At 45.2% G+C, this 24584-nt stretch overlaps 1 protein-coding gene and 1 long non-coding RNA gene across 11 annotated transcripts in view; one reads left to right on the top strand and one right to left on the bottom strand.

Moving 5' to 3' along the window:
- Window positions 1-253: 253 nt before the first annotated feature.
- Window positions 254-2161, bottom strand: LOC310671760. Of its 2 annotated transcripts, none has more exons than XR_014508159.1 (2): window positions 1991-2161; window positions 254-656 (listed from the first exon to the last, which is right to left on the bottom strand). It is a non-coding gene; the product is annotated as an uncharacterized lncRNA (long non-coding RNA). The 2 variants fall into 2 exon arrangements; XR_014508160.1 differs by having other exon boundaries at window positions 1997-2161.
- LOC310671444 (dynein axonemal intermediate chain 2-like) overlaps window positions 2156-24584 on the top strand; it is a 77135-nt gene continuing 54706 nt past the window's right edge. For 7 of the 9 annotated variants that reach the window (XM_083427532.1, XM_083427529.1, XM_083427525.1 and 4 more), the window contains exons 1-9: window positions 4381-4571; window positions 6890-7051; window positions 7199-7320; window positions 8693-8835; window positions 10168-10281; window positions 15136-15275; window positions 17629-17751; window positions 21796-22019; window positions 23910-24045. In XM_083427532.1, the coding sequence (XP_083283658.1) occupies window positions 4389-4571; window positions 6890-7051; window positions 7199-7320; window positions 8693-8835; window positions 10168-10281; window positions 15136-15275; window positions 17629-17751; window positions 21796-22019; window positions 23910-24045 (1347 nt within the window). In that variant the 5' untranslated portion in view covers window positions 4381-4388. Of the gene's footprint in view, window positions 2256-2390; window positions 2651-4380; window positions 4572-6889; window positions 7052-7198; window positions 7321-8692; window positions 8836-10167; window positions 10282-15135; window positions 15276-17628; window positions 17752-21795; window positions 22020-23909; window positions 24046-24584 lie in introns of those variants that run through there. The other 2 variants (XM_083427531.1, XM_083427530.1) reach the window with 2 other exon arrangements.

Below are 24584 nucleotides of genomic sequence, written 5' to 3'. Positions count from 1 at the left end.
AGCATTTTTGCTTGCTGCATCACACTGTTGACTCACGTTAAGCTTGTGGCCTACTAAGACCCTCAGATCGTTTTATTCACATGTACTATTGGTAAGCCATCTTATATTTATGCAGCTGGTTATTCCTGCCTAACACTTAAGGTTCTAATCTAACCCATATCTCTGAATATGGAAAGTTGTTCCTTTTTTAGTCGTCTTTCTCCCCTTCAGTGACTCACCCTTTTTTTCTGAATAGCTTTCAGAAGCGGCACACTTTCACAAGGAGCCTTTATTATGCATTCTGTTCTGTTCTCCCAGGGTGTTTGCAGCAGTGTCTGGAAATAGGCCACTTGTAGATAACTGTTTTGATACTGAGCGACACTGCTTATGAATGTTGGCAGCAGTGCACAGCTGTTGGGTCATTCAGCGCTGTAATAAATCATTAAGGTAATACAAAAAAGCAGCCTTTTTTGTCTGATTTTCTATTTTTAAAAGCGTGTCCTCACGTGCTTGTGTGAAGCAGCTGGGTTAAGATGAGAGCTGTTCCCTTGTGAGGCCTGCTCTTAAAAGCTGTTCTCTTCAATCAAAATGCTCTTCTTTCACAAAGAGAAGGGTTTTGTTTTGTGTGGAGCTTTTCCCAGCTCTCCAGAAGATCTTTGAATTTCTGGCTGGTGAAGCTGTTAGAAAAAGCAGTGGCACTTATTACAAGGATAGAAATACAATGAGAAATTCTATGGGTGAATGGGATGGCAGCTCATTGAAAACCCTGCATATAATAAAACGTAAATGCAGTCCTAACCATATCTATGAAGAAGCAAGCCATTGAATTATCTGAGAGAGAAATGTGCTTCAAATATACTTTATGGTGTGTACACATTTGTTCCAGTGTAATTGGACAGCAACTTGCATTTAAAGGATTTACACTATGCATTTCTTACACTCCATTGAGGGGGGAGGGAGCTTGGAGTGGTATCCAGGAATAATCTATTATGAGGCAAACCCAGAATCAGAAGGCAATGTAGTTAAATTTCAGAATATTCTACCACAAGTTGTGGTAAAAGTCACCAACTCAGATGGCCCTGAAACGGGGTTGCAGAAACCAGTTGGAGAACATTTTGGTTCCTCAACATCCTCAGCACAGCCTGCTGCTGACCTGATGGTTGCTCTTTTTCCAGAAAGCGAATTTGAAAGGAAGGCTCCCAGTGAGAGGCAAGACAGGCTTTGGGATTAGCTGTGTTTATTTTGTCTTTAATTGAGACAATGGTTTTCTGTCCCGCACAAGCTGTTAATTAACATTGCAAAGCTCGGGTGTTTGTTTTACTGCTATCTGAAGCTTAACTGGAATTGCACATTTGTTCCCCTTTCATTGTCATTTGGCCCTCTGAATTTCTTTGTGAGCAACACACACACACACACCTGCCAAGTGAGTGGGATAACACCTAATTGTTATAGCATCTGATGAAGAGGGGGTGGATTCTAGTTCATGAAAGTTCATGCTGCAATCAAACCAGCAGATTTGAACTGGCTTGGAAATCTTAGACTATATTATAGAGTTGGAAGGGACTCTGAGGATCATCTATAGTCCAATCCCCTACAGTGTAGGAATATGCAGCTGTCCCATACGGGGATCAAACCTGCTACCTTGGCATTATGAGCACCACGCTCTAACCAACTGAGCTATCTAGCCTAAATCCTCCCTATAATCCTGAGGTGGGGCTCTAGATCAGGCATCCCCAGCCTGTGGCCTTCCAGATGTTTTAGCCTACAACTCCCATGATCCCTAGCTAACAGAACCAGTGGCTAGGGATGATGGGAGTTGTAGTCCAAAACATCTGGAGGGTCGAAGGTTGGGGATGCCTGCTCTAGGATATGGCGTTATGCACTCTGCACATGCCCAGAGGCACGCTTTCTACACTCTGTGGTCCTCCCTCAACCGGACTCAACCCCACACCACACCCCCTCCACGCTGGCTCAGATTAAACCCTGGAAGGAGACAACCACCGCATCCTACATGAACCTTTCTCCATCCTCCTCCTTCCCCTTTAAACGGGAAGCGCCATATTCACTGACGGCGGGAGACTTCTCGGCTTCCCCACTGAGGATCCGCACATGGTCTCGTCCCACCTCCGCCCTTTAATTGGCAAAGCGAATTCCTTCTCTTCGGCTTTCTCTTTTAGCCCCGCCCCGCCGGGGGCGCAACACTCGCGAGTGGTTGCTAGGAGACGGGTAAACGCTACTCCAATCGGCGGGATCCGCTTGGCGGGGAGAAGAGCCGGGTAAGGAGGAGGCGCGGGGAAACGGGGAGGGGGGGCGGAATCCAGGGGTGCTTTTTATTATCTCGGCGTATGGAACACGCACGCTCTCCCTCCAGCGCCGCACTTCCCACCCTCCCACCGTGGAATGGTACAGACCACCCCTCCCCGACTCCTTCCTCGGGCGCGAGGCCGCCGGTGAAAGCTCCCATTGGTTAGCGGCACGACCCGCTTCCCGGCCCCGGATGCGAGAGATGCTGACTATGATTACCTAAGCATGGTTCAGGGAAAGGGCCGCCGGGGAATCTGCACATGCTCAGAGGCACTCTTGTTTTTCATTATTTTCGCTTTCTTTTTGCATTCCCTGGGGGTTATGTCCTTCTGACACTGGAAGGAAAAGCACCCAGAAGTCAGCCCAGGTGAGCCCGGGGTTGCCACCTTTGGGCAAAATACGGGACAGGTCAGGCAAAATAAAGGGCAGGTGGGGGCTGTTGCCGGGGTAAGGGGGCTACACATCGCTTTGCCTGGCGCAGGAGTGACTTCAAAGCAATCCATTACAAAGATCAAATGGAAGCTATCCGTCCCTGCAAACATTCCAACAACAATAGCGAAAGGAAACCCTCCCCGCCTGCTGAATTGCTTTGTGCCAGAAGGGTGATATATGTAGAAAACCAGCCAAAAAATAAAAAAATAAAGAGGGGCGGGGAAGAGATAGCAACAAATTCTGCTTCTCTTCCTGACAGAGATTTGCCTCCAACATCCTAACAGGGTTTGCATAACCTCTCCAACGACTCCTTCGTGAATCCCTGTTTACACACACACACAAAAGCACCTTTCGAGTTTAATACCAGCGTCCCTGCTACCTGTGGGTTTCCAGATCAAGGGTGGGCAAGCTGTTTCTTGGACTCCAACCCCCATCAGCACTAGCCACGTGGCTGATAGTCATTGATGATGAGATTTGTAGTGCAGCAGCGTCGAAAGGGCTAGAGGTTCATCTCCCATTTAGGTGTTTGATGCAAATAATACAGAGACAGCCAACATGGTGCCCAAAGCTGAGGTGGTTGGACTCCTCTTCTTCTTCGGACTACAAAGCCCATCATCCCAGATCGTTGGCCATACTGGCTGGGGCAGATGGGAGTTGGAGTCCAATGATATCTGGAGGGCATTAGCTTGAGGTAATGCATTATGCCTAAAAGCTACGTATGATAGCTAGCTAAGTTGGTGACCCTCTCTGATACTTGCTCTCTGAAGCAAATGGCTGCCTGATGACCAGCCTTCCCAAAAGACCTTCTTTTCCAGGGCTTATGCTGCCTTCGACTGCTTCCCTCCATTAATGGGAAGCTTTACTCCTTTTCAACTGATTTCCTTCGCGATTGTTTGACCAGTAAATAAGACCTACATTGTCAAGTATATGAGACAGTTAAGGTTGCTTTGGTTGCTGCTGCTCTGCCTGTTTTCTTTCATATTGGACTCTGTCAGGCTCAATAATTATTTCATTGTTGTTGTTCTTGTTGTTGTTATTTAGATTTATATACCACCATTCATCAAAAGATCTCAGGGCGGTTCACAGTATAAAAATAATAATTTAAGGCTTGCACAGATACTTTAAAAATCCATGATTTCCCACTTCTAAATATGTAAGGTTACAACATGGAGCCGACATGGGAATATTGCATCATTCTTCATCGATGATGTCATAGGCTCTAACCAATTAGTGCCCTGTGACACTCATGTAAACGCAATCCCCATGGAAATTGTAAGGTTAATTGATTCCCTAGCCAGTTTCCCAGTGACAAAATATTGCGGTTTGTATTTTGGAACGAGGTAATATCCCCATAATAGAAGTCCTATCTTGAAAAATTATGTCTGGAGTGCTGTGACAATTTCACTTCCATAGCCTTACAAAAATTCAATATAAGGTGATCAGTTCGGCTCTATTGATCTCCCCTTGTTATTTGCCCTTTAGTTAAAGTCTACTTGCTAGTTAGTTAGAGTCTACTTGCTCCAGTCTTTTCAAAGTCCTTAAGGCAAGCTTGCAACAGAGTCGTGTTTCCCCAGTAAGGGTCAGGTGTGAATTATGCACTAAAATAGCAACAGTTAAAAAGTGATGTTGAAGGAATAATAGGATCTTTTTCTTTCCCCTTTGCAGTGAGCACCATGGAGATTGTCTACGTTTATGTGAAGACACGCAGTGAGTTCGGTCGACAATGCACCTTTTCCGACCGGATGGCAGAGGTCAATGTGGACATTCAGCCAGATCCACTGCAAGCTACAAATTTTATTGAAAGAGACCCCATTGATACTGGAGTACAGTGTGCCGGTGATATGTCAGAGCATGAGGTAGAGTGTCTGATCTTGAAATACTATTTTCTACTTTTCTGCCTTTAGGCAGAATGCTGAAAGAGAAATGTATGGCTGATTATGCAGGATTTCCAAACTGCATATAATTCAGCTGGACAAGAAAAAGAGAGTTCTGTTTACAGAACCTTGGCATTAGAAAAAGAACATAAATAAGGAATCTAGATTTCTGTACTGTTCAGAAACCATTCTAAAATCTTCATCCAGTGCAATGTGGCTTTATGGGGGCTATTGTTTTGGTGGCAGAGGGATGCAGGTGGTGCTGTGGTCTAAACTACTGAGCCTCTTGGGCTTGCCGATCAGAAGGTCAGCGGTTCAAATCCATGCTATGGGGTGAGCTCCTGTTGCTCTTTCCCAGCTTCTGCCAATCTAGCAGTTCTAAAACATACCAGTGCAAGTATTTAAATAGGTACCACTGCGGCAGGAAGGTAAACGGCATTTCCATGAGCTCTGGCTTCTGTCACGGTGTTCTGTTGCACCAGAAGCTGTTTAGTCATGCTGGCCACATGACCCAGCAAAGCTGTCTGTGGACAAACACCGGCTCCCTCAGCCTGAAGCAAGATGAGTGCCGGACCCCATAGTGACTGGACTTAACCATTCAGGGGTCCTTTACCTACCTGTTTTGGTGGCTGTTTTAAAACAAAGTGCTTTTTGTTTTCCAAACTGAAGCTGGAAAACCCAAGCCCTTAAAAAAAGAAACAAGTCCATGAATTTCCTTAATGAATGGCGACTTCTGGATTTTGCTACATGGCCATGTAGGTTGGAAGTACTGCTTCTTTTCCTCCATCCTTAGCTGAGCTTCCCGTGATTGCGATGGACACCAAGGTTTTGTTTGACATGATTGCAGAAATGCAGATTTTACTGACATCCGCTATATGAAAACGTAAGGCTGTCTATGGAGGTCTAAGAATGATGCGTAGCCTGGGCTCGAATTGGACATTGCAGGGGAGGCATAGCTTTTACCAAAATCAGCAACCTGTCCCTGCAGTACAAAATGCATGCAGCAACACCCCCATGTTGTGAGTTTCCCCGTTCCTACAAGCAGTAGCCTGTGAAGTTACATAGGGACAGGGAACTTGCAATGCAGTGACATTGCATCACATACTTAGTATTTGTAGGCATTACAGATGGTGAAGGCATGGGGCTGCTGCTTCGGTTAGAAAGGTACGTATCCTGAGTCAGGGTAGGGAAGAGCTCTCCACCTGGTGAACTTTTGCCTGCCTGCCAATTCAACTGCAGAAGGCACAGAAGCCATGAAATGGCAAACAAAATCAATGAGTCTGGTGTGTTTTGAGTGTTGATGGGTTGTTGTTGTTTGGCAAAATATACAGTCCGCTCCTGCTTCATGCCTAGGACTGTGGAAGCTAGAATAATGTAGCAGAACACATACTTGGCATATGAACACAGGCCCCAGGCTCCATCCCTGCCATTTCCAGTTGAAGGATCTCAGGGAGCAGGAGAAATATGAATTACCTTTGCTTGGGGCCCTGTACAGCTGCTGCCAGCTCAAGTAGAAAATGCTGAGTTAGTGGCCAGTATAAGGAAGTGTCATTTATGCAGGAGGTATATTTGTACAAGGGATGCGGGTGGCACTGTGGGTTAAACCACAGAGCCTAGGACTTGCCGATCAGAAGGTTGGCGGTTTGAATCCCCGCAACGGGGTGAACTCCCATTTCTTGGTCCCTGCTCCTGCCAACCTAGCAGTTCGAAAGCACGTCAAAGTGCAAGTAGATAAATAGGTACCACTCCGGTGGAAAGGAAAATGGCGTTTCCGTGCACTGCTCTGCTTTGCCAGAAGCGGCTTAGTCATGCTGGCCGCATGACCCGGAAGCTGTATGCCGGCTCCCTCAGCCAGTAAAGCGAGATGAGTGCTGCAACCCTAGAGTCGGTTATGACTGGACCTAATGGTCAGGGGTCCCTTTACCTTTATCTTTGTACAGCATGGTTCTTATTGGAATTTCTGTGCACAATTTCTGTATATGGGAAGAAAATAAACAACTGTTTCTCATGTGCAAACCACCCTGCGGGTAGTAAGACTGTCAATGCTGGTAATCAGAAGTGCTGGTAATGTGGATTAACGTCATCCGTGGTATTATGTGCTTGGCAATAGGTTGTGTTCTTTGTGTTAACTCTTTACATGCAACCCAATTGGTCGCCAAAACGTTCTCCTCTATGGCCTCCTCCATTTCTTACGTATGACCCTTGAGAATCATGGTCTTGTATCTTAGGCCACTGCTGCTTCTGTTTAAAAAGAAAAGGGGGGAAAGACTGAAGGCAGCTGTGGTTTTCCTTTACACCAGGTCAACACAGAAAGGTTTGAAATGGAAACCCGGGGCATCAACCATGTGGAAGGTGGCTGGCCTAAAGATGTCAACCCCTTGGAAATGGAACAGACCATTCGCTTCCGCAAGAAAGTTGAGAAGGATGAGAACTACATCAACGTCATTACTCAGCTGGGCAGTGTAAGTCCCTTTGGCCTCACCCTTTCAGCAGCCTATGTCAGAGCTTCGCAACCTGCTTTCCTTATTCCTTTTTCTTTGTTTTCTGCATGACCTCCCCAGGTTTGTTCTGTGGCCATCCACTGACTGATTCCATTACTTCTTTTGTAGCAAATGGATCACTGCATCAAGCAGAACAATGCCATCAATATCTACGAGGAGTACTTTGAGGAAGAGGAGCTGGCGGGAGTTACGGATGAGGCTCCATCAGCAAAAACTATCAATGTCTTCAGGTAGCTCTTGAGCAGCCAGAAACCTCTGTCCTCTCTTCTAATCCAGCTTGCGATGATCTTTGGTTTTGTGTAATGACTGAAATATTGCTGATGCTGCTGTCCTACAAGGTGTATTGATTGTTAGGTAAAGGTAAAGGGACCCCTTAGGTCCATTCATGGACAACTCTGGGGTTGCGGCGCTCATCTTGCTTTATTGGCCGAGGGAGCCGACGTACAGCTTCCGGGTCATGTGGCCAGCATGACTAAGCTGCTTCTGGTGAACCAGAGCAGCGCATGGAAACTCCGTTTACCTTCCCGCCGGAGCGGTACCTATTTATCTACTTGCACTTTGACGTGCTTTCGAACTGCTAGGTTGGCAGGAGCAGGGACCAAGCAATGGGAACTCACCCTGTCATGGGGATTCGAACCACTGACCTTCTGATCGGCAAGTCCTAGGCTTTGTGGTTTAAACCACAGCGCCACCCGTATTGATCGTTATTAACCCTAAGTTATTCGGGCAGTCTGTATTTGAAGAATTGGATGGTCTTTCTTATCTATTATTTCCCTATCTGTCTGCAAGATGCTCCCAGCTGCCATTCACTGACTGTCCCTGAAACCAAGCATTCATTGTCTATGAACATATCCCTGCTGTTTTCAGTTAACTTCACAGGGCGGGGTAGGATATATTATTATGGCACTTTTTCCTTCCATCCCCCCCTAAATGTAGGACTAAATGTAGTGGCAGACATCATGTCCATACAGTTAAAAAAAAAGCCTAGAGTGATGAACAACTGTCTCTTTTGACTCCTTCTGATGATCTGTTTATTGAACACTCTTCCTGATTTGCTTGCACAAAGTTTATGCAGAGGTTAGATTGTGCTTGGTATCTATTGAGCATTTGCTCTGATTTGTTTATAGGGCACTTGCAGGGCTTGAAAGATCGGCACCAATACTTTGAATTGTGCCCGGAAATGTACTGGAAGCCAATGTAGGTCTTTCAGGATTGTCGTATAAGCACCCCATAAATAAATCAGGACAAATGCTCAATAAAGACCAGACTTTAGCCTAAGCTCTGTGCAAACTTTGCGCAAGTGAATTAGGATGGATGCTGGAGAAGCAGGTCATCTGGTGGAAACCTTGGTAGGCTAATTGAAGAAGAAACTGAGAAACCATATATTATTCAGGCGATAGTTATGACTTCTGGAACAACTGAACTGGGGGCGTTTGGGACTGGAAATAGACTCCCACCCCAGTGAAGGATTTCTGCAGCACCTCCTTCAAAATGCTCAGACGCACATAAAACTCACTTGTCTGTGAGATATATTTTTTATTTTTAGTTCTTTGTGAGATTTGATGGCACACTGCTGTTGTCTTCTTCTTTATTATCGAAAAGGGACCCAAACCCAATCAAAAGAACAGCCACACATCTCTCCTGGCACCCTGACAGAAGCCGGAAGCTGGCAGTCTCTTATGCCAGCCTAGAATTCCAGCGGAGTTCAAAAGACATGAGCTATGATTCCTATATATGGGATCTTGGTAAGAATTGAAATACTTTATTGTCACTTGTACAACTTGTATACAGTGAAATTACACGAGCACCCCCCCCCCTCAGCTCTCTTAATCTTAATTCCCCTCGTTTACACCCACCAAACCCGAAAGTCAGTTGCCCTGTTGTTATCTTTTCATTCAGCAGCCTAACAGCCCACGGATAGAAGCTGTTCTTTACCCTGTTGGTGCGACTAATCATGCCCGGCCTTGACTGGGGAGGGCGGGGTATAAATAAAAATTCTTATTCTTATTCTTATCTTTTGCCTGAGGGCAGGAGATCAAGAAAGTGCCGGCCAGGGTGTGAATCATCCCTGAGAATTTTCCTCACTGTCTTGAGGCAACGTTCTTCCACTATTTCATCCAACGGATTCATGGAACAGCCCATAATATCTTGTGCTGTATTCACCACCCTCTGTAGGCACTTCCTATCAGTTGATGTCAAACCAGAGTACCACACTGTGATGCAGTATGAAAGGGCACTTTCTATTGTTGACCAGTAGAAGGAGATCACCAAATGTTGATTGACATCGTTCTTCCGCAATACTCTGAGGAGATGGAGTCTTTCTTGGGCTTTCTTAACCACCTGGGTTGTATTGATTTTCCAAGTAAGGTCTTCACTGAGATAAACTCCTAGGAATTTAAAGGAAGAGACTCTCTCCACACAGCCCTCCCCGATGTACAGTGGAGCTAGTTCTCCTCTCTTCCTCCGAAAGTCCAACACCGTCTCCTTTGTCTTGCTGATATTAAAGTGCAAGTTGTTCCCTAGGCACCATGTAGATATTTTTGGGACCTCCCCTCTATATGCTGATTCGTCTCTACCTGTTATTAAACCCATTATGGTGGTGTCATCTGCAAACTTAATAATTGCAGTAGATGGGTCAGAATGGGGGAAGGCGGTGATTATGGTTTCTGCGTAATTTCCCCTAGACTGGGCCTGAGCACTGGCAGATCCATCTCTTGGCTGGATCTGTGGGAGATGCCTCCTGCCATGTCCGCCCTCTGCAGAATAGAGGAAGCAGAAAGGGTCTCTGACCTGGATTTTGCCCAACTCTAAAGGGTAGTCCCGTTATTAGTTCTGCCTCACATTTCCTTGTTCTGCTCCTCACTTTAGTTTTTCTACTGCCTGCACCTTCAGGTGACTTTGCGCCCAGTTCATTCATATTCAGGAGCAGAAATGTTGCTCATGGCAGCCATGGGGTGCAGTGGGATGAGAGATAAGGGAATAAAACAGATAATTTTTTTACCGTTCACTTTAGACTTGTGTAGTCTGATAGTTATTTTCTTCTGTATGGTAATTCTGCCCCCCCTTCTTTTTTTTAGAAACCCCCAACAAACCAGAACTTGTTATCCGGCCATCCTCACCTTTGGTGTGCTTAGAGTACAACCCAAAAGACTCGCATATCCTGATTGGAGGATGCTACAACGGGCAGATAGGTAAGGGAAATGGTTAGCACACGGTAAAAAGTAGTGGGGAATTCGGGGCCCTCATTGTGTACCTTGAAGTCTATTCTTGTTTGCCTTTATCTATAATTGTCACTGGCAAGCCTTCACTCCAATAGTGCCGGAAAAGGAAATGGAGGAAGGGGGCTGGCAAACCATGTGCTTTCAAATATTTATCTTTTTTGTTGCACCGACTCCAGTTTTTGAAGATATTTGCTGCTTTCAAAGTGTACATGAACTTTTTATTTTTTCAAAAATCTGACAGCAACAGGCATCCAAAGCCAAAAATTCCAATTCCGCTTGCTCGGTGAGATCCACTTCTGCACCCACTGCTTTGAATGAAAACACAGTTATGAACTATGCTGGGTGTGCTTGTGTTCGATTTGTGTAACTCAGAGTTTGGCATTTCTTGGAATAGAATTTGAATTGTGGAAAGCAGAATGCATGCAGCTGTTTTTATTCATGTGTTTAATCAGTTTCTATCCTGCCCTCCAAACTTACACAACTCTGAATTAAAATAACGTGGCAAAAACAACATTACAATAAGAAAAACGGAACAGCAAAGAAAAATTCATTTGTCCTTTAGAAGCCTGGAAAAATGAAAAAGACAGTATAGCAGCAAAGATCCCAGGTGAGCCTTCTAGGGAACAGCATTCCATAGGCAGGGTGCCACCACCGAGAAGGCTCTGGGGGATCCAGTGTACTACCTTGGGTTACCAGTTACCTGTTCTCTTCCATTCCCCGTGCCTTAGGTTCTCATTGCCAGATGTTTTGTCTAGTCCTGATTGCCATCCTCAGGCTGCTGCTTGGTTTTATACCTCTTTGAACATGGGCTTTGAACGTAGAGAGGCATACCTGAATGCCCTGCCACAGCTCGCCTTCCATCGCTGCTCTATACAGTGGTACCTCGGGTTAAGTACTTAATTCATTCCGGAGGTCCGTTCTTAACCTGAAACTGTTCTTAACCTGAAGCACCACTTTAGCTAATGGGGCCTCCTGCTGCCGCCATGCGATTTCTGTTCTCATCCTGAAGCAAAGTTCTTAACCCGAGGTACTATTTCTGGGTTATCGGAGTCTGTAACCTGAAGCGTATGTAACCCGAGGTACCACTGTAGTTTAAAAAGGGAGCCTTGGGTTTGCCCTATATGCTCTGTCTCTTCCTAACTGCTGTGCAGATGGACCAGGATGAGTGTATTCCCATGGTGTATTGTTGATACTTGCCTTGTTTTCAGAGAAGAGTCTGTGAACTCTCATGCTTGAAAGAACAGGCTGTGTGCAGCTGGAATTTCGCCTCCCTACTTCCTTTGCAGACGTTCTCATGCCAAAGACGTCGCCCGTCACATTCCTCTTTTTCTTTTTTAATACGTGAACAGCAGCATGTCTTTCTAGTAGTAGTAGGAACCTCTCCAAAGAAAACAGGAAGCAAAGCTCTGACTGCACACAGTTATCTCCCATGCCCTTCCATGTACCACCAGGTACCACCACTGTTGGACACAGGAAACTGGGGGAGAAGTCTCAGAGCATTCTTCATTTTCTTGTGTTTCCCACAGATACCATTCGGGGCTCTTGCTCCCCACTACGGAAACCCAAACCGGTTTCAACTCCATATTGTGATAGCGGTTTCATAATTGTTAACTGAGCAATATATCGCAAATCATGATGCGTGGTAGGGCTAGGCGATATATTATCCAAAACTGGTTTCAAGTCCATATCATGACAATGGTTTCATAATTTTTGACTGGGCAGTATATTGTGAATCGTGTGTGTTATGCAAAAATCACAATGTGGGGGAAACCGTAAAGCCAGCCAGTGCCTCTACATAGCTCCTTCCTTATTTCAGACGTCATGATAGATCAGAATATCCAAGGCCGGATTTAGTTTTGATGAGGCCCTAAGCTACTGAAGGTAATGGGGCCCTTTATATGTCCAGCTGTCCTTTGTCAACAACAAATTGCTGCTGGGTTTTTTGTGTTGAATATATGCTATATGGTAATTTATGGCCCTAATAGGTATCTAAAGCCATTTCGATATTACATAACAAAATATGTATTTTATCCAAGTAATTGCTGAACTGAAGTACAATTAAGAATTATGTTAATAGTGAAATACAATTAAGAAGAAGTATATTAATAGTGAAGTAATTATTAAGCTCTAACTTAAAATGAGTTTTTATTCATAACAAACTTAGTAATGCAAACACATTGGCATTTGGCAACAACAAAAGTTCCTTTAGAAACACAATTTACAACGACTCATAATCTAGTCTCTTTGCCCCCCCCCCCACCAAGAGAGTGGGGCCCTAAGCAATAGCATGTTTAGCTTATATGTAAATCCGGCACTGAGTACAGTGGACGCTCAGGTTGCGAACGAGATCAGTGTGGATCCTGCATCTGTGCAGACGCGTGTTGCGATTTGGCGCTTCTGCGCATGTGCAAAGAGCAATTTAGCGCTTCTGAGCATGCGCGACCGCCGAAACCCGGAAGTAACCCGTTCCGGTACTTCTGGGTTTTGGCGGTCCACAACCCAAAAAAACCGCAACCTGAAGCGGCTGTAACCTGAGGTATGACTGTATATCGCAATGTTCAGCTGGTGATATATCACAAAGTTGAAAACCAGCTTCGTTCTTATTCCAGACATTGTGATATATCGCAATGTTGTAAACCAGATATCGCCCAGCCCAGGAAATAGTCTTACCATTTTCTGCTAAGACAAATAGGGTGCTTTCCGGCTTTGCACACCCCAGCCTGTCTCTTGGCTGACTTCATCAGGGGGCTGTGTGGATGTGTAGTCACATTTCCATCAACAAGGCTGCTCTGGGGATCCTGTTCAGATTGGTACATGACATAGCTGCTGCCGTAAAGTGTTAGCCAAGGAGCTCACAACCCCGTTATTCCTAATTGTCCCTGTTTGATTAACAAGAACGATTGTCTGCCATGGTTTTCAGAGTTCCACCAAGCTCAGGTTTGCCAGGTCCATTTATGATCGTATTGCCTTTTTCATTCACATGTGCCCTTTGAGTTAATTATACTCCCTTTTATGTTTCTTTTGCCATTTTCATCAGCAATCAGATCTGACAGGGTCTCTATTACAGGGACGTTATTAAGCACTTCATAGGTGATGGAAGAGGGAGTTGATTTCACTTTGTCCTTCACAGGCCTCCTGAGGCAGGCAGTAATGGCCCCGTGAAACACACACTGTCACCTCCAATGGCTTAATTATAACTGAACCATAGACAGCAAAAGCAATTCCCTGCTGCGTCTGCAAAAATCCAGCCCATCTGTGCGCTTTAAAAAGGAGAAGCTTTAAAAGAAGCCTCTGATAATAAAGCAGTTTTGAATTAGGTCTAAGGGTTAAAGCACACGCCAGAGACATCTGGTGAATTTCTGCTTCTGCCACAGACCTCATACGATTTATTTGGGGGGGAGGTTTCCAAATAACAATCACCTCCTGTATCATTTTGGGGTACATTTGAATGAAGACATAGGGCACTTTGTGGCGATCATTAATTTTCTGTGTTAGTCCAGTATAGTGATGTTAAATTCTCGAGAATAATCTTTTGGAGAATATTCTCGATTAATGAGAATATTAGAGAATTTTCATTTAAAATAGGAGAATATTCATTTTAATGCATTGAAAATGATATAAAACACAGCTTGATAAACAAAACTATATGCAAAGAAGCCATTAACATTAAATATATTATCATTATATGATAATATATTTCAGTATGTCAGTCTCCAGTAAATGGCACCTTGTACCATTGAATGGCACTGCGAAAACCTGTTACTGGCACTAAATAAAAATCAATAAATTTCAACTGTTTAAATGAAGGCCACCTCACATGCTGTTACACATAATTGTATAGGCCTAGGTACTTTTAAGTGTATAAAGCATTAAAGCTACTTTGTGGAAAGAAAAAAAAATCACACTGTGTGGCCAAGGGTATAGAATTGCTAAGAATAAGGTCACAACAAAATAGAAAAAAGGTTATTACATATAGTAGAAATACATACAAATTCAAATGTTCATCAGATTAAATGAATAGCATTTTTAAAACTAAAAAATAAATAAAAATGTTTTCTGTAGCTCACATTTCAGAACTGCCAATGGTGAATGACACAATGCCCAGTAATGTAACTGGATAAAAAAAAAAATCATTATGCATTACTTACACTGGTAATATCACAGCTTGGCTTATTATTTACTGGATTTTTTAAATGTAGGTTGTGAAACTAGTTCTTACATTAGAATTTACAGAATTTACAGTTTGTGGAGAATATTCTCCAGAGAATATTCTCACCTCACATCACTAGAGTATGGTATTTACATTGGCTCTTCCATTTCTGGGCCTGAAAACTAAATGCAAATGCTGCAAAGCTATGATGTATACTTGATTTTTAAAGAATCGCTCAATATATATTCCTGAAATCTAATTAATTGGAGAAATTTATTCAGAATAAAAGAAGTTTATGTTAACATTTTGAGGACGAGCTGTAGACTGGAACAGTATGGGTGGCGAAAAGAAGCTGGATTAACTTTTTGGAGCGATTTCCCGATTACCATAGAATTGTAGAGTTGGAAGGGACCACAAGGGTCATCTAGTCCAACCCCCTGAAATGCAGGAATCTTTTGCCCAACATGGGGCTCAAACCCACCACCCTGAGATTAAGAGACTCATATTCTACCAACTGAGCTAACCATAACCAAGGACCTTGATGCATGTGAACAACTTCAAGCTAGGACCCTCGAGTAATGCTTTAGCCAAAAGATGCTGTTAACCTTGTTTGTGGAAGGAGGACCTGAGCATCTTTCAAGCGACCCACAATTCCTGTTTTCACTGCTCCTCAGCTTACTGGGACACTCGAAAAGGAGGACTGCCAGTGGAACTGACCACAGTCGAGCTTAGCCACCGGGATCCTGTGTATAATGCTATCTGGCTGCAGTCAAAGACTGGGACCGATTGCTTCTCTGGCTCCACTGATGGGCAGGTAAAAGACAGATACTGCAGTTTGCTAACTATAGGAACAGATAACCTTTACTCAGGAAGGGGGGTGCAGTAGCTTCACCAGACCTACGGAGGAACTAGAGACGTTTTCGTGCTCCTGCAGCTTTGCTCCAAGTTCTGTTTAAAAAAAAAAGACTTGAGCTTCTTGCTGCTTCTGTACCCTTGGCTGGTTCGAACGATCAACTGCATTTATCAGCTAAGCCACAGCACTGAATGCAGGCGGTAGTTGTATCCTAGATGGTGCATCTAGCTGATGGTGTGTATCTCTGAAGAGCAGCCAGTATGGCTTCTGGGCCGGTGCCTGTCAAATAATCATTCAGCCATAGAGCAATGGACGCCCATGGAAAGATCTGTAGCTGGGAGCGCTATAGCAGAATTCAGAAGCAGACAGAAAAAGTAAGAAGGGCTTGTTGGTGCTGTGAGAATTCTACACTGGTCAGGAAGGAGAAGAAAAGGGAGAGGAGTCATTGGGTTTTTTCTAACTAATTGCAGGGGTCAGCAAACTTTTTCAGCAGGGGGCCAGTCTACTGTCCCTCAGACCTTGTGGGGGGCCAGACTATATTTTTTGGGGGGGAAATGAACAAATTCCAATGCCCCACAAATAACCCAGAGATGCATTTTAAATAAAAGGACACTTCCTACTCATGTAAAAATACGCTGATTCCCAGACCATCTGTGGGCGGATTTAGAAGGCGATTGGGCTGGATCCGGCCCCCAGGCCTTAGTTTGCCTACTTCTGAACTAATGAAAGTCTAAAACTCTCAGATGCCATAGAACCAGGGAAGCCAACTTGAGTAAAATATTGGTGGGGGGGCAGGAAAGTCCTGCCCCACATAATCACATGACACGGCACACACACACCGTTTGAATGGTAATACCCATCAACTTGGGAAGGGACGGCCCCCTCAAATATTTTATGGGGGGGGGCAAAAGCCCCTCTTCCCCTGGGAGTTGGATCCTGTGGATAGAACATAGAGTTGGACCTTTGAACCGGGGTGGGGGGTTGTAGAATAATTTCAACTGAATTTCACAGGGAGCTTCAGCTAGTACTGTATAATCAAAAAGATTCTTGTCCTCTAAATTGGGGAGGGGGGGTTGCCTTTATGAACCACTGCCGATTACCACCAATGGAGGAAGGCATATTGGGGGGGGTGCTGTCCTGCTGATAAAAACTTTTATCTTGGAGAGGCTCTGGGAATAGAATCCATCTCATCCTGACGACAATCTTCTAGGTTGGCAGGTGAATTCCTTGCAGACCTGATGGTCCAGGAACCTTGAGTTCCTTTTTTTCTTCTTCCTTCCCTCCTAAGTATCCAACACAGCTTGCTTTCTGGAGCCATCTGGATGACTTCTGTCTGTGATGCCCTTTGGGCGCCTTTCTTTGCTCTTGTCCTCTGCTTTCACAGCACACAATAATCTGAATGATTTGAACTAATCTGATAGGAAGGAATGTTTCGGGTACAGCAAGTCCTGGGCTCTGCACAAAGGATTCAATTAAGGGATTAGTGTGCCGCTTCCAGCCTTCCAATCTGAAGATTCGGTGAACAAGTTGACAAGCAGCAATGCTGAAGGCCAAGGGTGTGGATATTGGGGGTGAAAGGCTGGTGCCTAGAGCAGTTCAGGAGACAAGAGCCCTAGGAAAGAGCATACATACTTGGTCACATTCTGCTTCGCTTGGAAACAATCCCTAGTGGGGAAACAGAGCCTGTAGATGGATTGAGCATAGAACGTTCTTTGGTACTATGCTGTTGATCAGAGATTAGACATTTTGATGTTAGATCTTGCAGTTCATGATGGGAGCCAATTCAGATGACTATGTCGGCCACATGATAGTTAAAATTAGCAATAGCCTGCTCACCTGAAGCTGTCGTTAGATGGTTTCTCATCTCTTAAAATCAGCTAGTAAGATGTGCAAAACAGTGTTGCAGCATGGAGAGTTCCTTAACAAGGTGCCAGCCATCTTTTCTTAGATACCCCATTCCATTCCCCATGGTTTTCCATTGTTTTTCCCAACTCATGCTGAGCATTCCATGGACAGTGATCATTTGCAGTCTTCACTGTGTTGTGGGTATATATTTTTGGGGAGGGTCCCTTCCTTAGGTCCCCCCCCTAAACTTTGGGGTTCTCCCAAGCATGCAGATACCACCCCTCTTGTGTGTGGATGGCGCTGTTTGGGTGGTATAAGGATCAGACCATCAAGTTCACTAATAGTGTGGCAGAAACCTTTCATCCAATGAAATTGCCACCATTTCAGCGAGTTGTAAATTAGCCATCTGAACCAACCCATAATGTGGGGGCCCCTAAAAAGCATCAGTAATTGCATTTCTTTTTTCCAGGTACTGTGGTGGGACATTCGTAAACTAGCTGAACCAACTGAAACACTAGTGATGGACATCAGTAGGAAAGGGGTCTTGGAAAATGCTTTAGGAGCCATTGCCCTGGAATTTGAGCCAACTATGGTGAGTGTGCTCTGAATTCTCTCCTATGTATCTGAGTTCTAGATAAGGCTTTTGTCGTCTTTCCCCACCTTTTAGTTTTTGGATGCCACTAAAACGCTGTCTTCAGTTCCTAAGTGATGCTATGTGAGGAGGGGACTAAAGGAGAGAAAACACATGAGAATATAACATGTAAACTGCAAGAGAGCTGAGTAAGGGGAGGATGATGAACAGAGAAATCATCCTAGCTCAAATGCCATGCTTCTCTGTGGGCTAGAAGACACTCCCCAGACGCCTTCATGGCTTCCCGCTACCCCCCGGCATGTATATCAGTACTCATACTGGAGTACCGCTTCCAAGGACCATATGAAACCATTTCAAATTCCTGGAAGCTTGTGACCTCCAGAACATTTTGGGATGAAGTGATAAAGAACTTTGCCACACTGAGCAATCTGTCTCGATGGGTATCCACTCTTCACTTTCAAGATGAGAAAAATATATACAGTGGAACCTCGGTTTTCGAGTGTCTTGGAAGCCAAATGTTTCAGTTTTCGAATGCCAAAAACCCGGAAGTAATTGCTTCCATTTTCGAACGCGCCTCGGAAGTCGAACGGCTTCTGAGGTGCATTTCTCAGTTTTCTCAATGGGATTTGCCGGCTGCCCATTGAGCCTTGGTTGTCAAACGTATCGGAAGTTGAACGGTCTCCAGGAACGGATTGTGTTCGACAACTGAGGTTCCACTGTATATGGAAGATTCTTGCTGTGCATAGATCTGTTTCACAGAACCTTCTAGTGTGCACTCACTGTACCAGCTACCCAGATTCCTTTATCCAAACACAGACCGCTGAAGTGCGCCTGATTCCGCTAAGCTTCCATTGGCTGATGGCCACTGAGACAGATCACTCGGTGGTGCATTGCCAAGTGGTTTAATCACAAACACACTTCAAAGGCATGGTTGTCACCTGACACCCTTTTGACATCAGGTCACGCACGGACAGGTGGGTGGCTCCATCTGCTTGTCCAACTTGGCTTGTGGAGATTAGGAGCGGGCCCAGGGTAGCTTTTCGCTCCTTCTCTCCTCCCATGCCTCCCCCTGAAATTGACTGTGTGGGGTTCGAAGAATCCTCAGAGCAATGCACAGGAGGAGGAGAGGAGGGACTGTTCTACCCGGCAAGCAGTGCTGCTTCTTCTTTTTAGCCAGAGCGTGCCAGAGTTCATTTCCGGCACCTCTTGGGTAGGTGCCATTGTGGGCTGGCACTCCCCCCAACCACTTCTTGCCATTACGTACTTCTGAGAAGTGCAAAATGAACATTTCAGGTCAAAACAGAATCTGGCCGGTGTGTGAGGGTGTACGCTTTGTTTTGGATCTATGACTCCACCTAGCTCCTAGCCACTGCTAGCCTTGATTAAATCCATCTTCTGAGTAGCGGGGGAGCTACTGTCAGTCAGTGTGGACAATACAGTGGTACCTTGGGTTACATACGCTTCAGGTTACATACGCTTCAGGTTACAGACTCTGCTAACCCAGAAATATTTCCTTGGGTTAAGAACTTTGCTTCTGGATGAGAACAGAAATCGTGATCTGGCAGCGGGAGGCCCCATTAGCTAAATTGGTGCTTCAGGTTAAAAACAGTTTCAGGTTAAGAACGGACCTCCGGAACAAATTAAGTACTTAACCTGAGGTACTACTGTACTGAGCTAGATGGACCGGTCAGTGGTCTGACTTGGTGTATGGCAGCCTAGTTCCTAAAACACCCAACTTCCTTCTTTTCAGTCTTGGTATAAAGTCTGAGGGACCCATTCTTATATCTGGATAAGAAAAGCTAGCAAGTGGGTAAGAACAACCAGCATTTACTGAGGAACCGTGCAACTTTTAAAATATGGCTCACCTCCTTGTTGGGGGTGGGAGGCGAGGAACACATCGACTAACATTGTTGTTAAATCTTCTGGCTCTGAAATGGCTGCTTCTGAGATTGGGGGTGTGGGAATCGGCTGCCGCTTGCAAAGGGATCTAATCTCTACAGCCAGCAGGAGCTGAATCTCAATAAGCATCTTTATCTCTTTGTTAGGTGGCTAAGCAAGCCCCTAATCACTGAGGCTGCAGGTTTTCTGAGAGCCAGCAGGGAAGCTAAATTGTGCACCACACATCCCAACAAGCCTACAAGCCTAACTTTGAAAGTTGTGCGGCAGGCGGGGAGAGAGACACACACAAGTCCAGAAAGTCTAAAGAACATAATATTTAGTGTTGTCATTGCGAAGGTATTATTCTCCCCTGCCTGCTAGTGAATCGTACTCTGTACTCTGAAGTTGGAGAGATTGCCTTTTTCTGTGGTTTTCTGTGGTGTGTGGTCTTATCTTTTAATTTGTCAGAAGCAGCGCAGAGTGGCTGGGGCAACCCAGTCAGACGTATATATAATAATTTGCTGCTGTTGTTGTTGTTAAGTTATGAGGCCAAGACATGGGACATCCTTAGGCCAGGTGTGGTGATATCACCCCTTTAAGACTGGTTTATAGGAATGGGTTAAAGGTAAAGGGACTCCTGACCATTAGGTCCAGTCGTGGCCGACTCTAGGGTTGCGGCCCTCACCTCACTTTATTGGCTGAGGGAGCCGGCATACAGCTTCCGGGTCATGTGGCCAGCATGACTAAGCTGCTTCTGGCAAACCAGGGCAGCATACGGAAACGCCGTTTACCTTCCCGCCGGAGCGGTACCTATTTATCTACTTGCACTTTGACGTGCTTTCGAACTGCTAGGTTGGCAGGAGCAGGGACCGAACAATGGGAGCTCACCCCGTCGCGGGGATTCGAACCGCCGACCTTCTGATCAGCAAGCCCTAGGCTCTGTGGTTTAACCCACAGCACCACCCGCGTCCCTAGGAATGGGTTAGAACCTCAGAAAGAATGTGCTTACATATAGCTGTATCCCATTAAGGCTTCAAGGCCAGGGTCACAAGGTAATTGGGTGGAAGAGGTCCCATGGTCTAAGTTCCCATAAAACCTGGGTTTTTGAGAGCTCTCAGCAGCCAGCTAAGCTGAGGTCAGTGTCTATTTGGGCTTTTGACAGCAGGTTATTCCGTTGCTCAGCCTACTGAGACTTAAATATAAGCATCTATGTTAATTAGCTGGATAGATTAGGGTTTGTGGTTTTCTTACCTTCTGAGCTATTTTAATCTGTATAAATTATTTGGCAAATTTTCTCTCTCGTGGAGTTTTGCTTTAGTAAAGTCTGTGTATGATTTCACGAAATTGGGTCTGGTCTGAGTTCCTGAACCCTTAAATTCTGACCACGCTTTTCAGAACAAGGGTCATCCACCACACTGGGGATTCAGAATACATCCAGGAGTCGGCAGTAGTTTGGCATGGCATGGAGATAATCAAATATCTCAAGCCCAGGTCTTGTATTGCTAGGTCTGTATTGCTCAGTGATCTTTTACTAGATTATGTAGCAAGCACTCTCCCAAAATGACCTCAGCATGGGAGTGCTTATCTAGCTTTTGTAAAAAGTTACGAATAGCAACAAACCTCTCTTGTTTAATAAATTAATAAATAAATTTATAAATAATAAATTAGTATTTATTAAATACTTTGCTTTTGGAAAGGTATTTGTTCTGTTTAATTCACTTAAAGCTGCACACTTCTTTCTAGTTTTGTAGTGCCTTCCTTCCTCCCTCCCTCAAATAGCTATGACTGTAACCATTTGGGGCAAAGGGGGCACGCTATGGCTGCTGAGCTAAGGCTAACATAACCATATTGCTTAGGGCTTAGGTGTTGGTGGTGGGGAATCTCTGCTTTAAATTATCTACAGATTCCACTTGTCCATCCTTTGGTGGCCAACTTCTCTCAGTCTCTCCTTCCAGTGAATATTGCAAGTGCTGAGTTTCCATCTTTGGGCTTCGTTGCTCTTGTTTCCTCAAACTTGGCAGCAATATTTATAAACAAAATAACCAATCCACCATCACTTGCCTTTCTACTCCACGTGAGTCCTTTCGTGAGCTCTGCTCTTTGGTCCAGGAAAAGAGAACCCACCAGGTTGAAGCGTAACAATAACGTTCCATTGTGTTTCCACAGCCAACCAAGTTCATGGTGGGAACAGAGCAAGGGATTGTGATTTCCTGTAACCGCAAAGCCAAGACTGCGGCTGAGAAGATTGTCTGCACGTTCAGTGGGCACCACGGCCCAATCTATGCCCTGTCGAGGAATCCTTTCTACCCCAAGAACTTTTTGACCGTTGGGGACTGGACTGCACGCATTTGGTCAGAAGAGAGCAGAGAATCATCAATCATGTGGACTAAGTAGGTGACACATTGTGTTGCCCATATCTTGCTTTTAAAATTGCATATATGTCAGCTGGCCATAACAGTGGGTGCCTTGGTGCTGTCAGGGGTTACAATGTGGCCACAATTTTTCCACCATGAGGGTGCTCCAAGGTCAATTTGTGGCATGCCTGCCAATGAAGTCTTAGCTCAGTTGGTTGGAGCGTGGTGCTGATAACGCCAAGGTTGCAGGTTCGATCCCCGTATAGGACAGCTGCATATTCCTTTTCATTGCAGGGGGTTGGACTAGATCAGTGTTTCCCAGACTTGGGTCTCCAGCTGTTTTTGGACTACAACTCCCATCATCTTTAGCTAGCAGGACTAGTGGTCAGGGATGATGGGAACTGTAGTCCAAAAAAAAAGCTGGAGACCCCAAGTTTGGGAAACACTGGACTGGATTGTCATCATTTTATTATTTGTACCTTGCCCATCTGATTGGGTTGCCCCAAACAGGGCTGCCTCAAGATGTCTTTTAAAGGTTGTATAGTTGCTCATCTCCTTGACTCCTTGACGGGAGGGTGCTCCACAGGGTGGGTGCCACTACCAAGAAGGCCCTCTCTAGATGATCCTCAGGGTCCCTTCCATCTCTACAGTTCTATGATTCTATGAAGTCCATGTTGACGGTAGCAATCTAAACAATCCTTTGTGTTTGTCTTCATCCTTTCCACCTTTGATAGTTGTTATACCTTATGCTTGTTTTGTGGTTTGGGGAGGCATCGTGCTTTAAGCAATTAATTGGTTGAAAGCACACTGAAACAGAATGTCACGTCAGTGCTCCTCTGTGTGCAACTTACAGGGCGATTCTCGCCAACGGAGAAAAGCAGTAAACTAGGAGATCCCTTCTGCTCTCAAACCAGCTGCCTCTCCCAAGTGTCTCAGAGCATAGCCAAGGCAATTGTGAAGAGTCAATGCAGCTTGTTGGGTTTCTTGAACTCAGAAGGGTTGTAGAAAAGGTATTAAGGAATCTTATGGAAATATGGAACCTTGAGGTTTATACAAATTCCAGCCCTCAAGTGGACTGTGAAAGTGATATTGACTAACCGTGTGCATTCCAGTGCCCAAGATATGCTAAATGTTTGCATCACAAACACAGGGAATTAATAGCAGACCCTCCAAGTATTTTCCAGGGACAGTCTTGGATTTATAGTAGCTGTCCCGGTTTCTGATTTGATCCTGGAATGTCCCGCTTTTCCTTAGGATGGCCCTATTTTCATTGGATAAATGTTGGAGGGTATGGAGTTATGCGACCCCCTGAGCCAAGGAGATAAGTACAGTAACTATACAACCTTTAGAAGACAACTGAAGGCAGCCCTGTATAGGGAAGTTTTAAAGTGTTTTAAGTTGTGGCATGTTTTATATATGTTGGAAGCCGCCCAGAGTGGCTGGGGCCCAGTCAGATGGACAGGGTATTATTATTATTATTGTTTATTATTTATTGGATGTCCCTATTTTCATCAGAGAAATATTGGAGGGTAGTACAATGGTACCTCGGGTTACATACGCTTCAGGTTACAGACGCTTCAGGTTACAGACTCCGCTAACCCAGAAATAGTACCTCGGGTTAAGAACTTTGCTTCAGGATGAGAACAGAAATTGCGCTGCGGTAGCAGCAGGAGGCCCCATTAGCTAAAGTGGTGCTTCAGGTTAAGAACAGTTTCAGGTTAAGAACAGACCTCCGGAACGAATGAAGTACTTAACCCGAGGTGCCACTGTAATAGGTTCCTGTTTCCTCTGTGGTACAGTAGATACACTTTTGCCTCCTTTGAAATACACTGTTTCATGCAAAGCTTCACTTTTCATAAGCAGCAGGAGTAGGAAGCCTTTTAAATGGATCCTTTGAAACACAAGAAATGCTGCGTTCTTTGGCAGATACCATATGGCATATCTCACAGATGGCTGCTGGAGCACCACTCGGCCAGCTGTCTTCTTCACCACCAAGATGGATGGCACCCTTGATGTCTGGGACTTCCTCTTCAAACAGAATGACCCTACACTCAACTTGAAGGTGATTCCGGAGAGAACAAACATATCCACATTTCAGATTCTTCTGTTGCAGTCTTCCTGTTCTGAGACTTCCACTCTCTAGAGGCAGAACGTTAACTTGGAAGATCTCTAGCTTGGTGCCCATTTGAAATTAAGTAGTGGTTTTTGTCACTTCTGCCGGACTTTGCAATAGCTCTGGGTGACTCTGGTGCTGCAAAAGTAGCCAAATAGTTACCGTATTTTTCGCCCTATAGGACGCACTTTCCCCCCTCCAAAAATGAAGGGGAAATGTGTGTGCATCCTATGGGGCGAATGCAGGCTTTCGCTGAAGCCTGGAGAGCGAGAGGGGTTGGTGCGCACCGACCCCTCTCGCTCTCCAGGCTTCAGGAAGCTATCCGCAAGCCGTGGGAGAGCTGCCTGCACCCCAAAGCCTGGGGGCGCACTGAGCTCAGCACCCCTCAGGCTTCGGGCTTCGCGCAGCTCTCCCACGGCTTGTGGAGAGCTGCCTGTTCTGGGGGCTGGGGTTGGGGGAAGCTCAGGCTTCCCCAGCCCCGCGCCTGG

This window comes from Podarcis tiliguerta (genome assembly GCF_965153285.1).
Source record: "Podarcis tiliguerta genome assembly, chromosome: 2".
NCBI lineage: Eukaryota > Metazoa > Chordata > Lepidosauria > Squamata > Lacertidae > Podarcis > Podarcis tiliguerta.
This window is presented reverse-complemented; position numbering and strand designations above follow the sequence as displayed.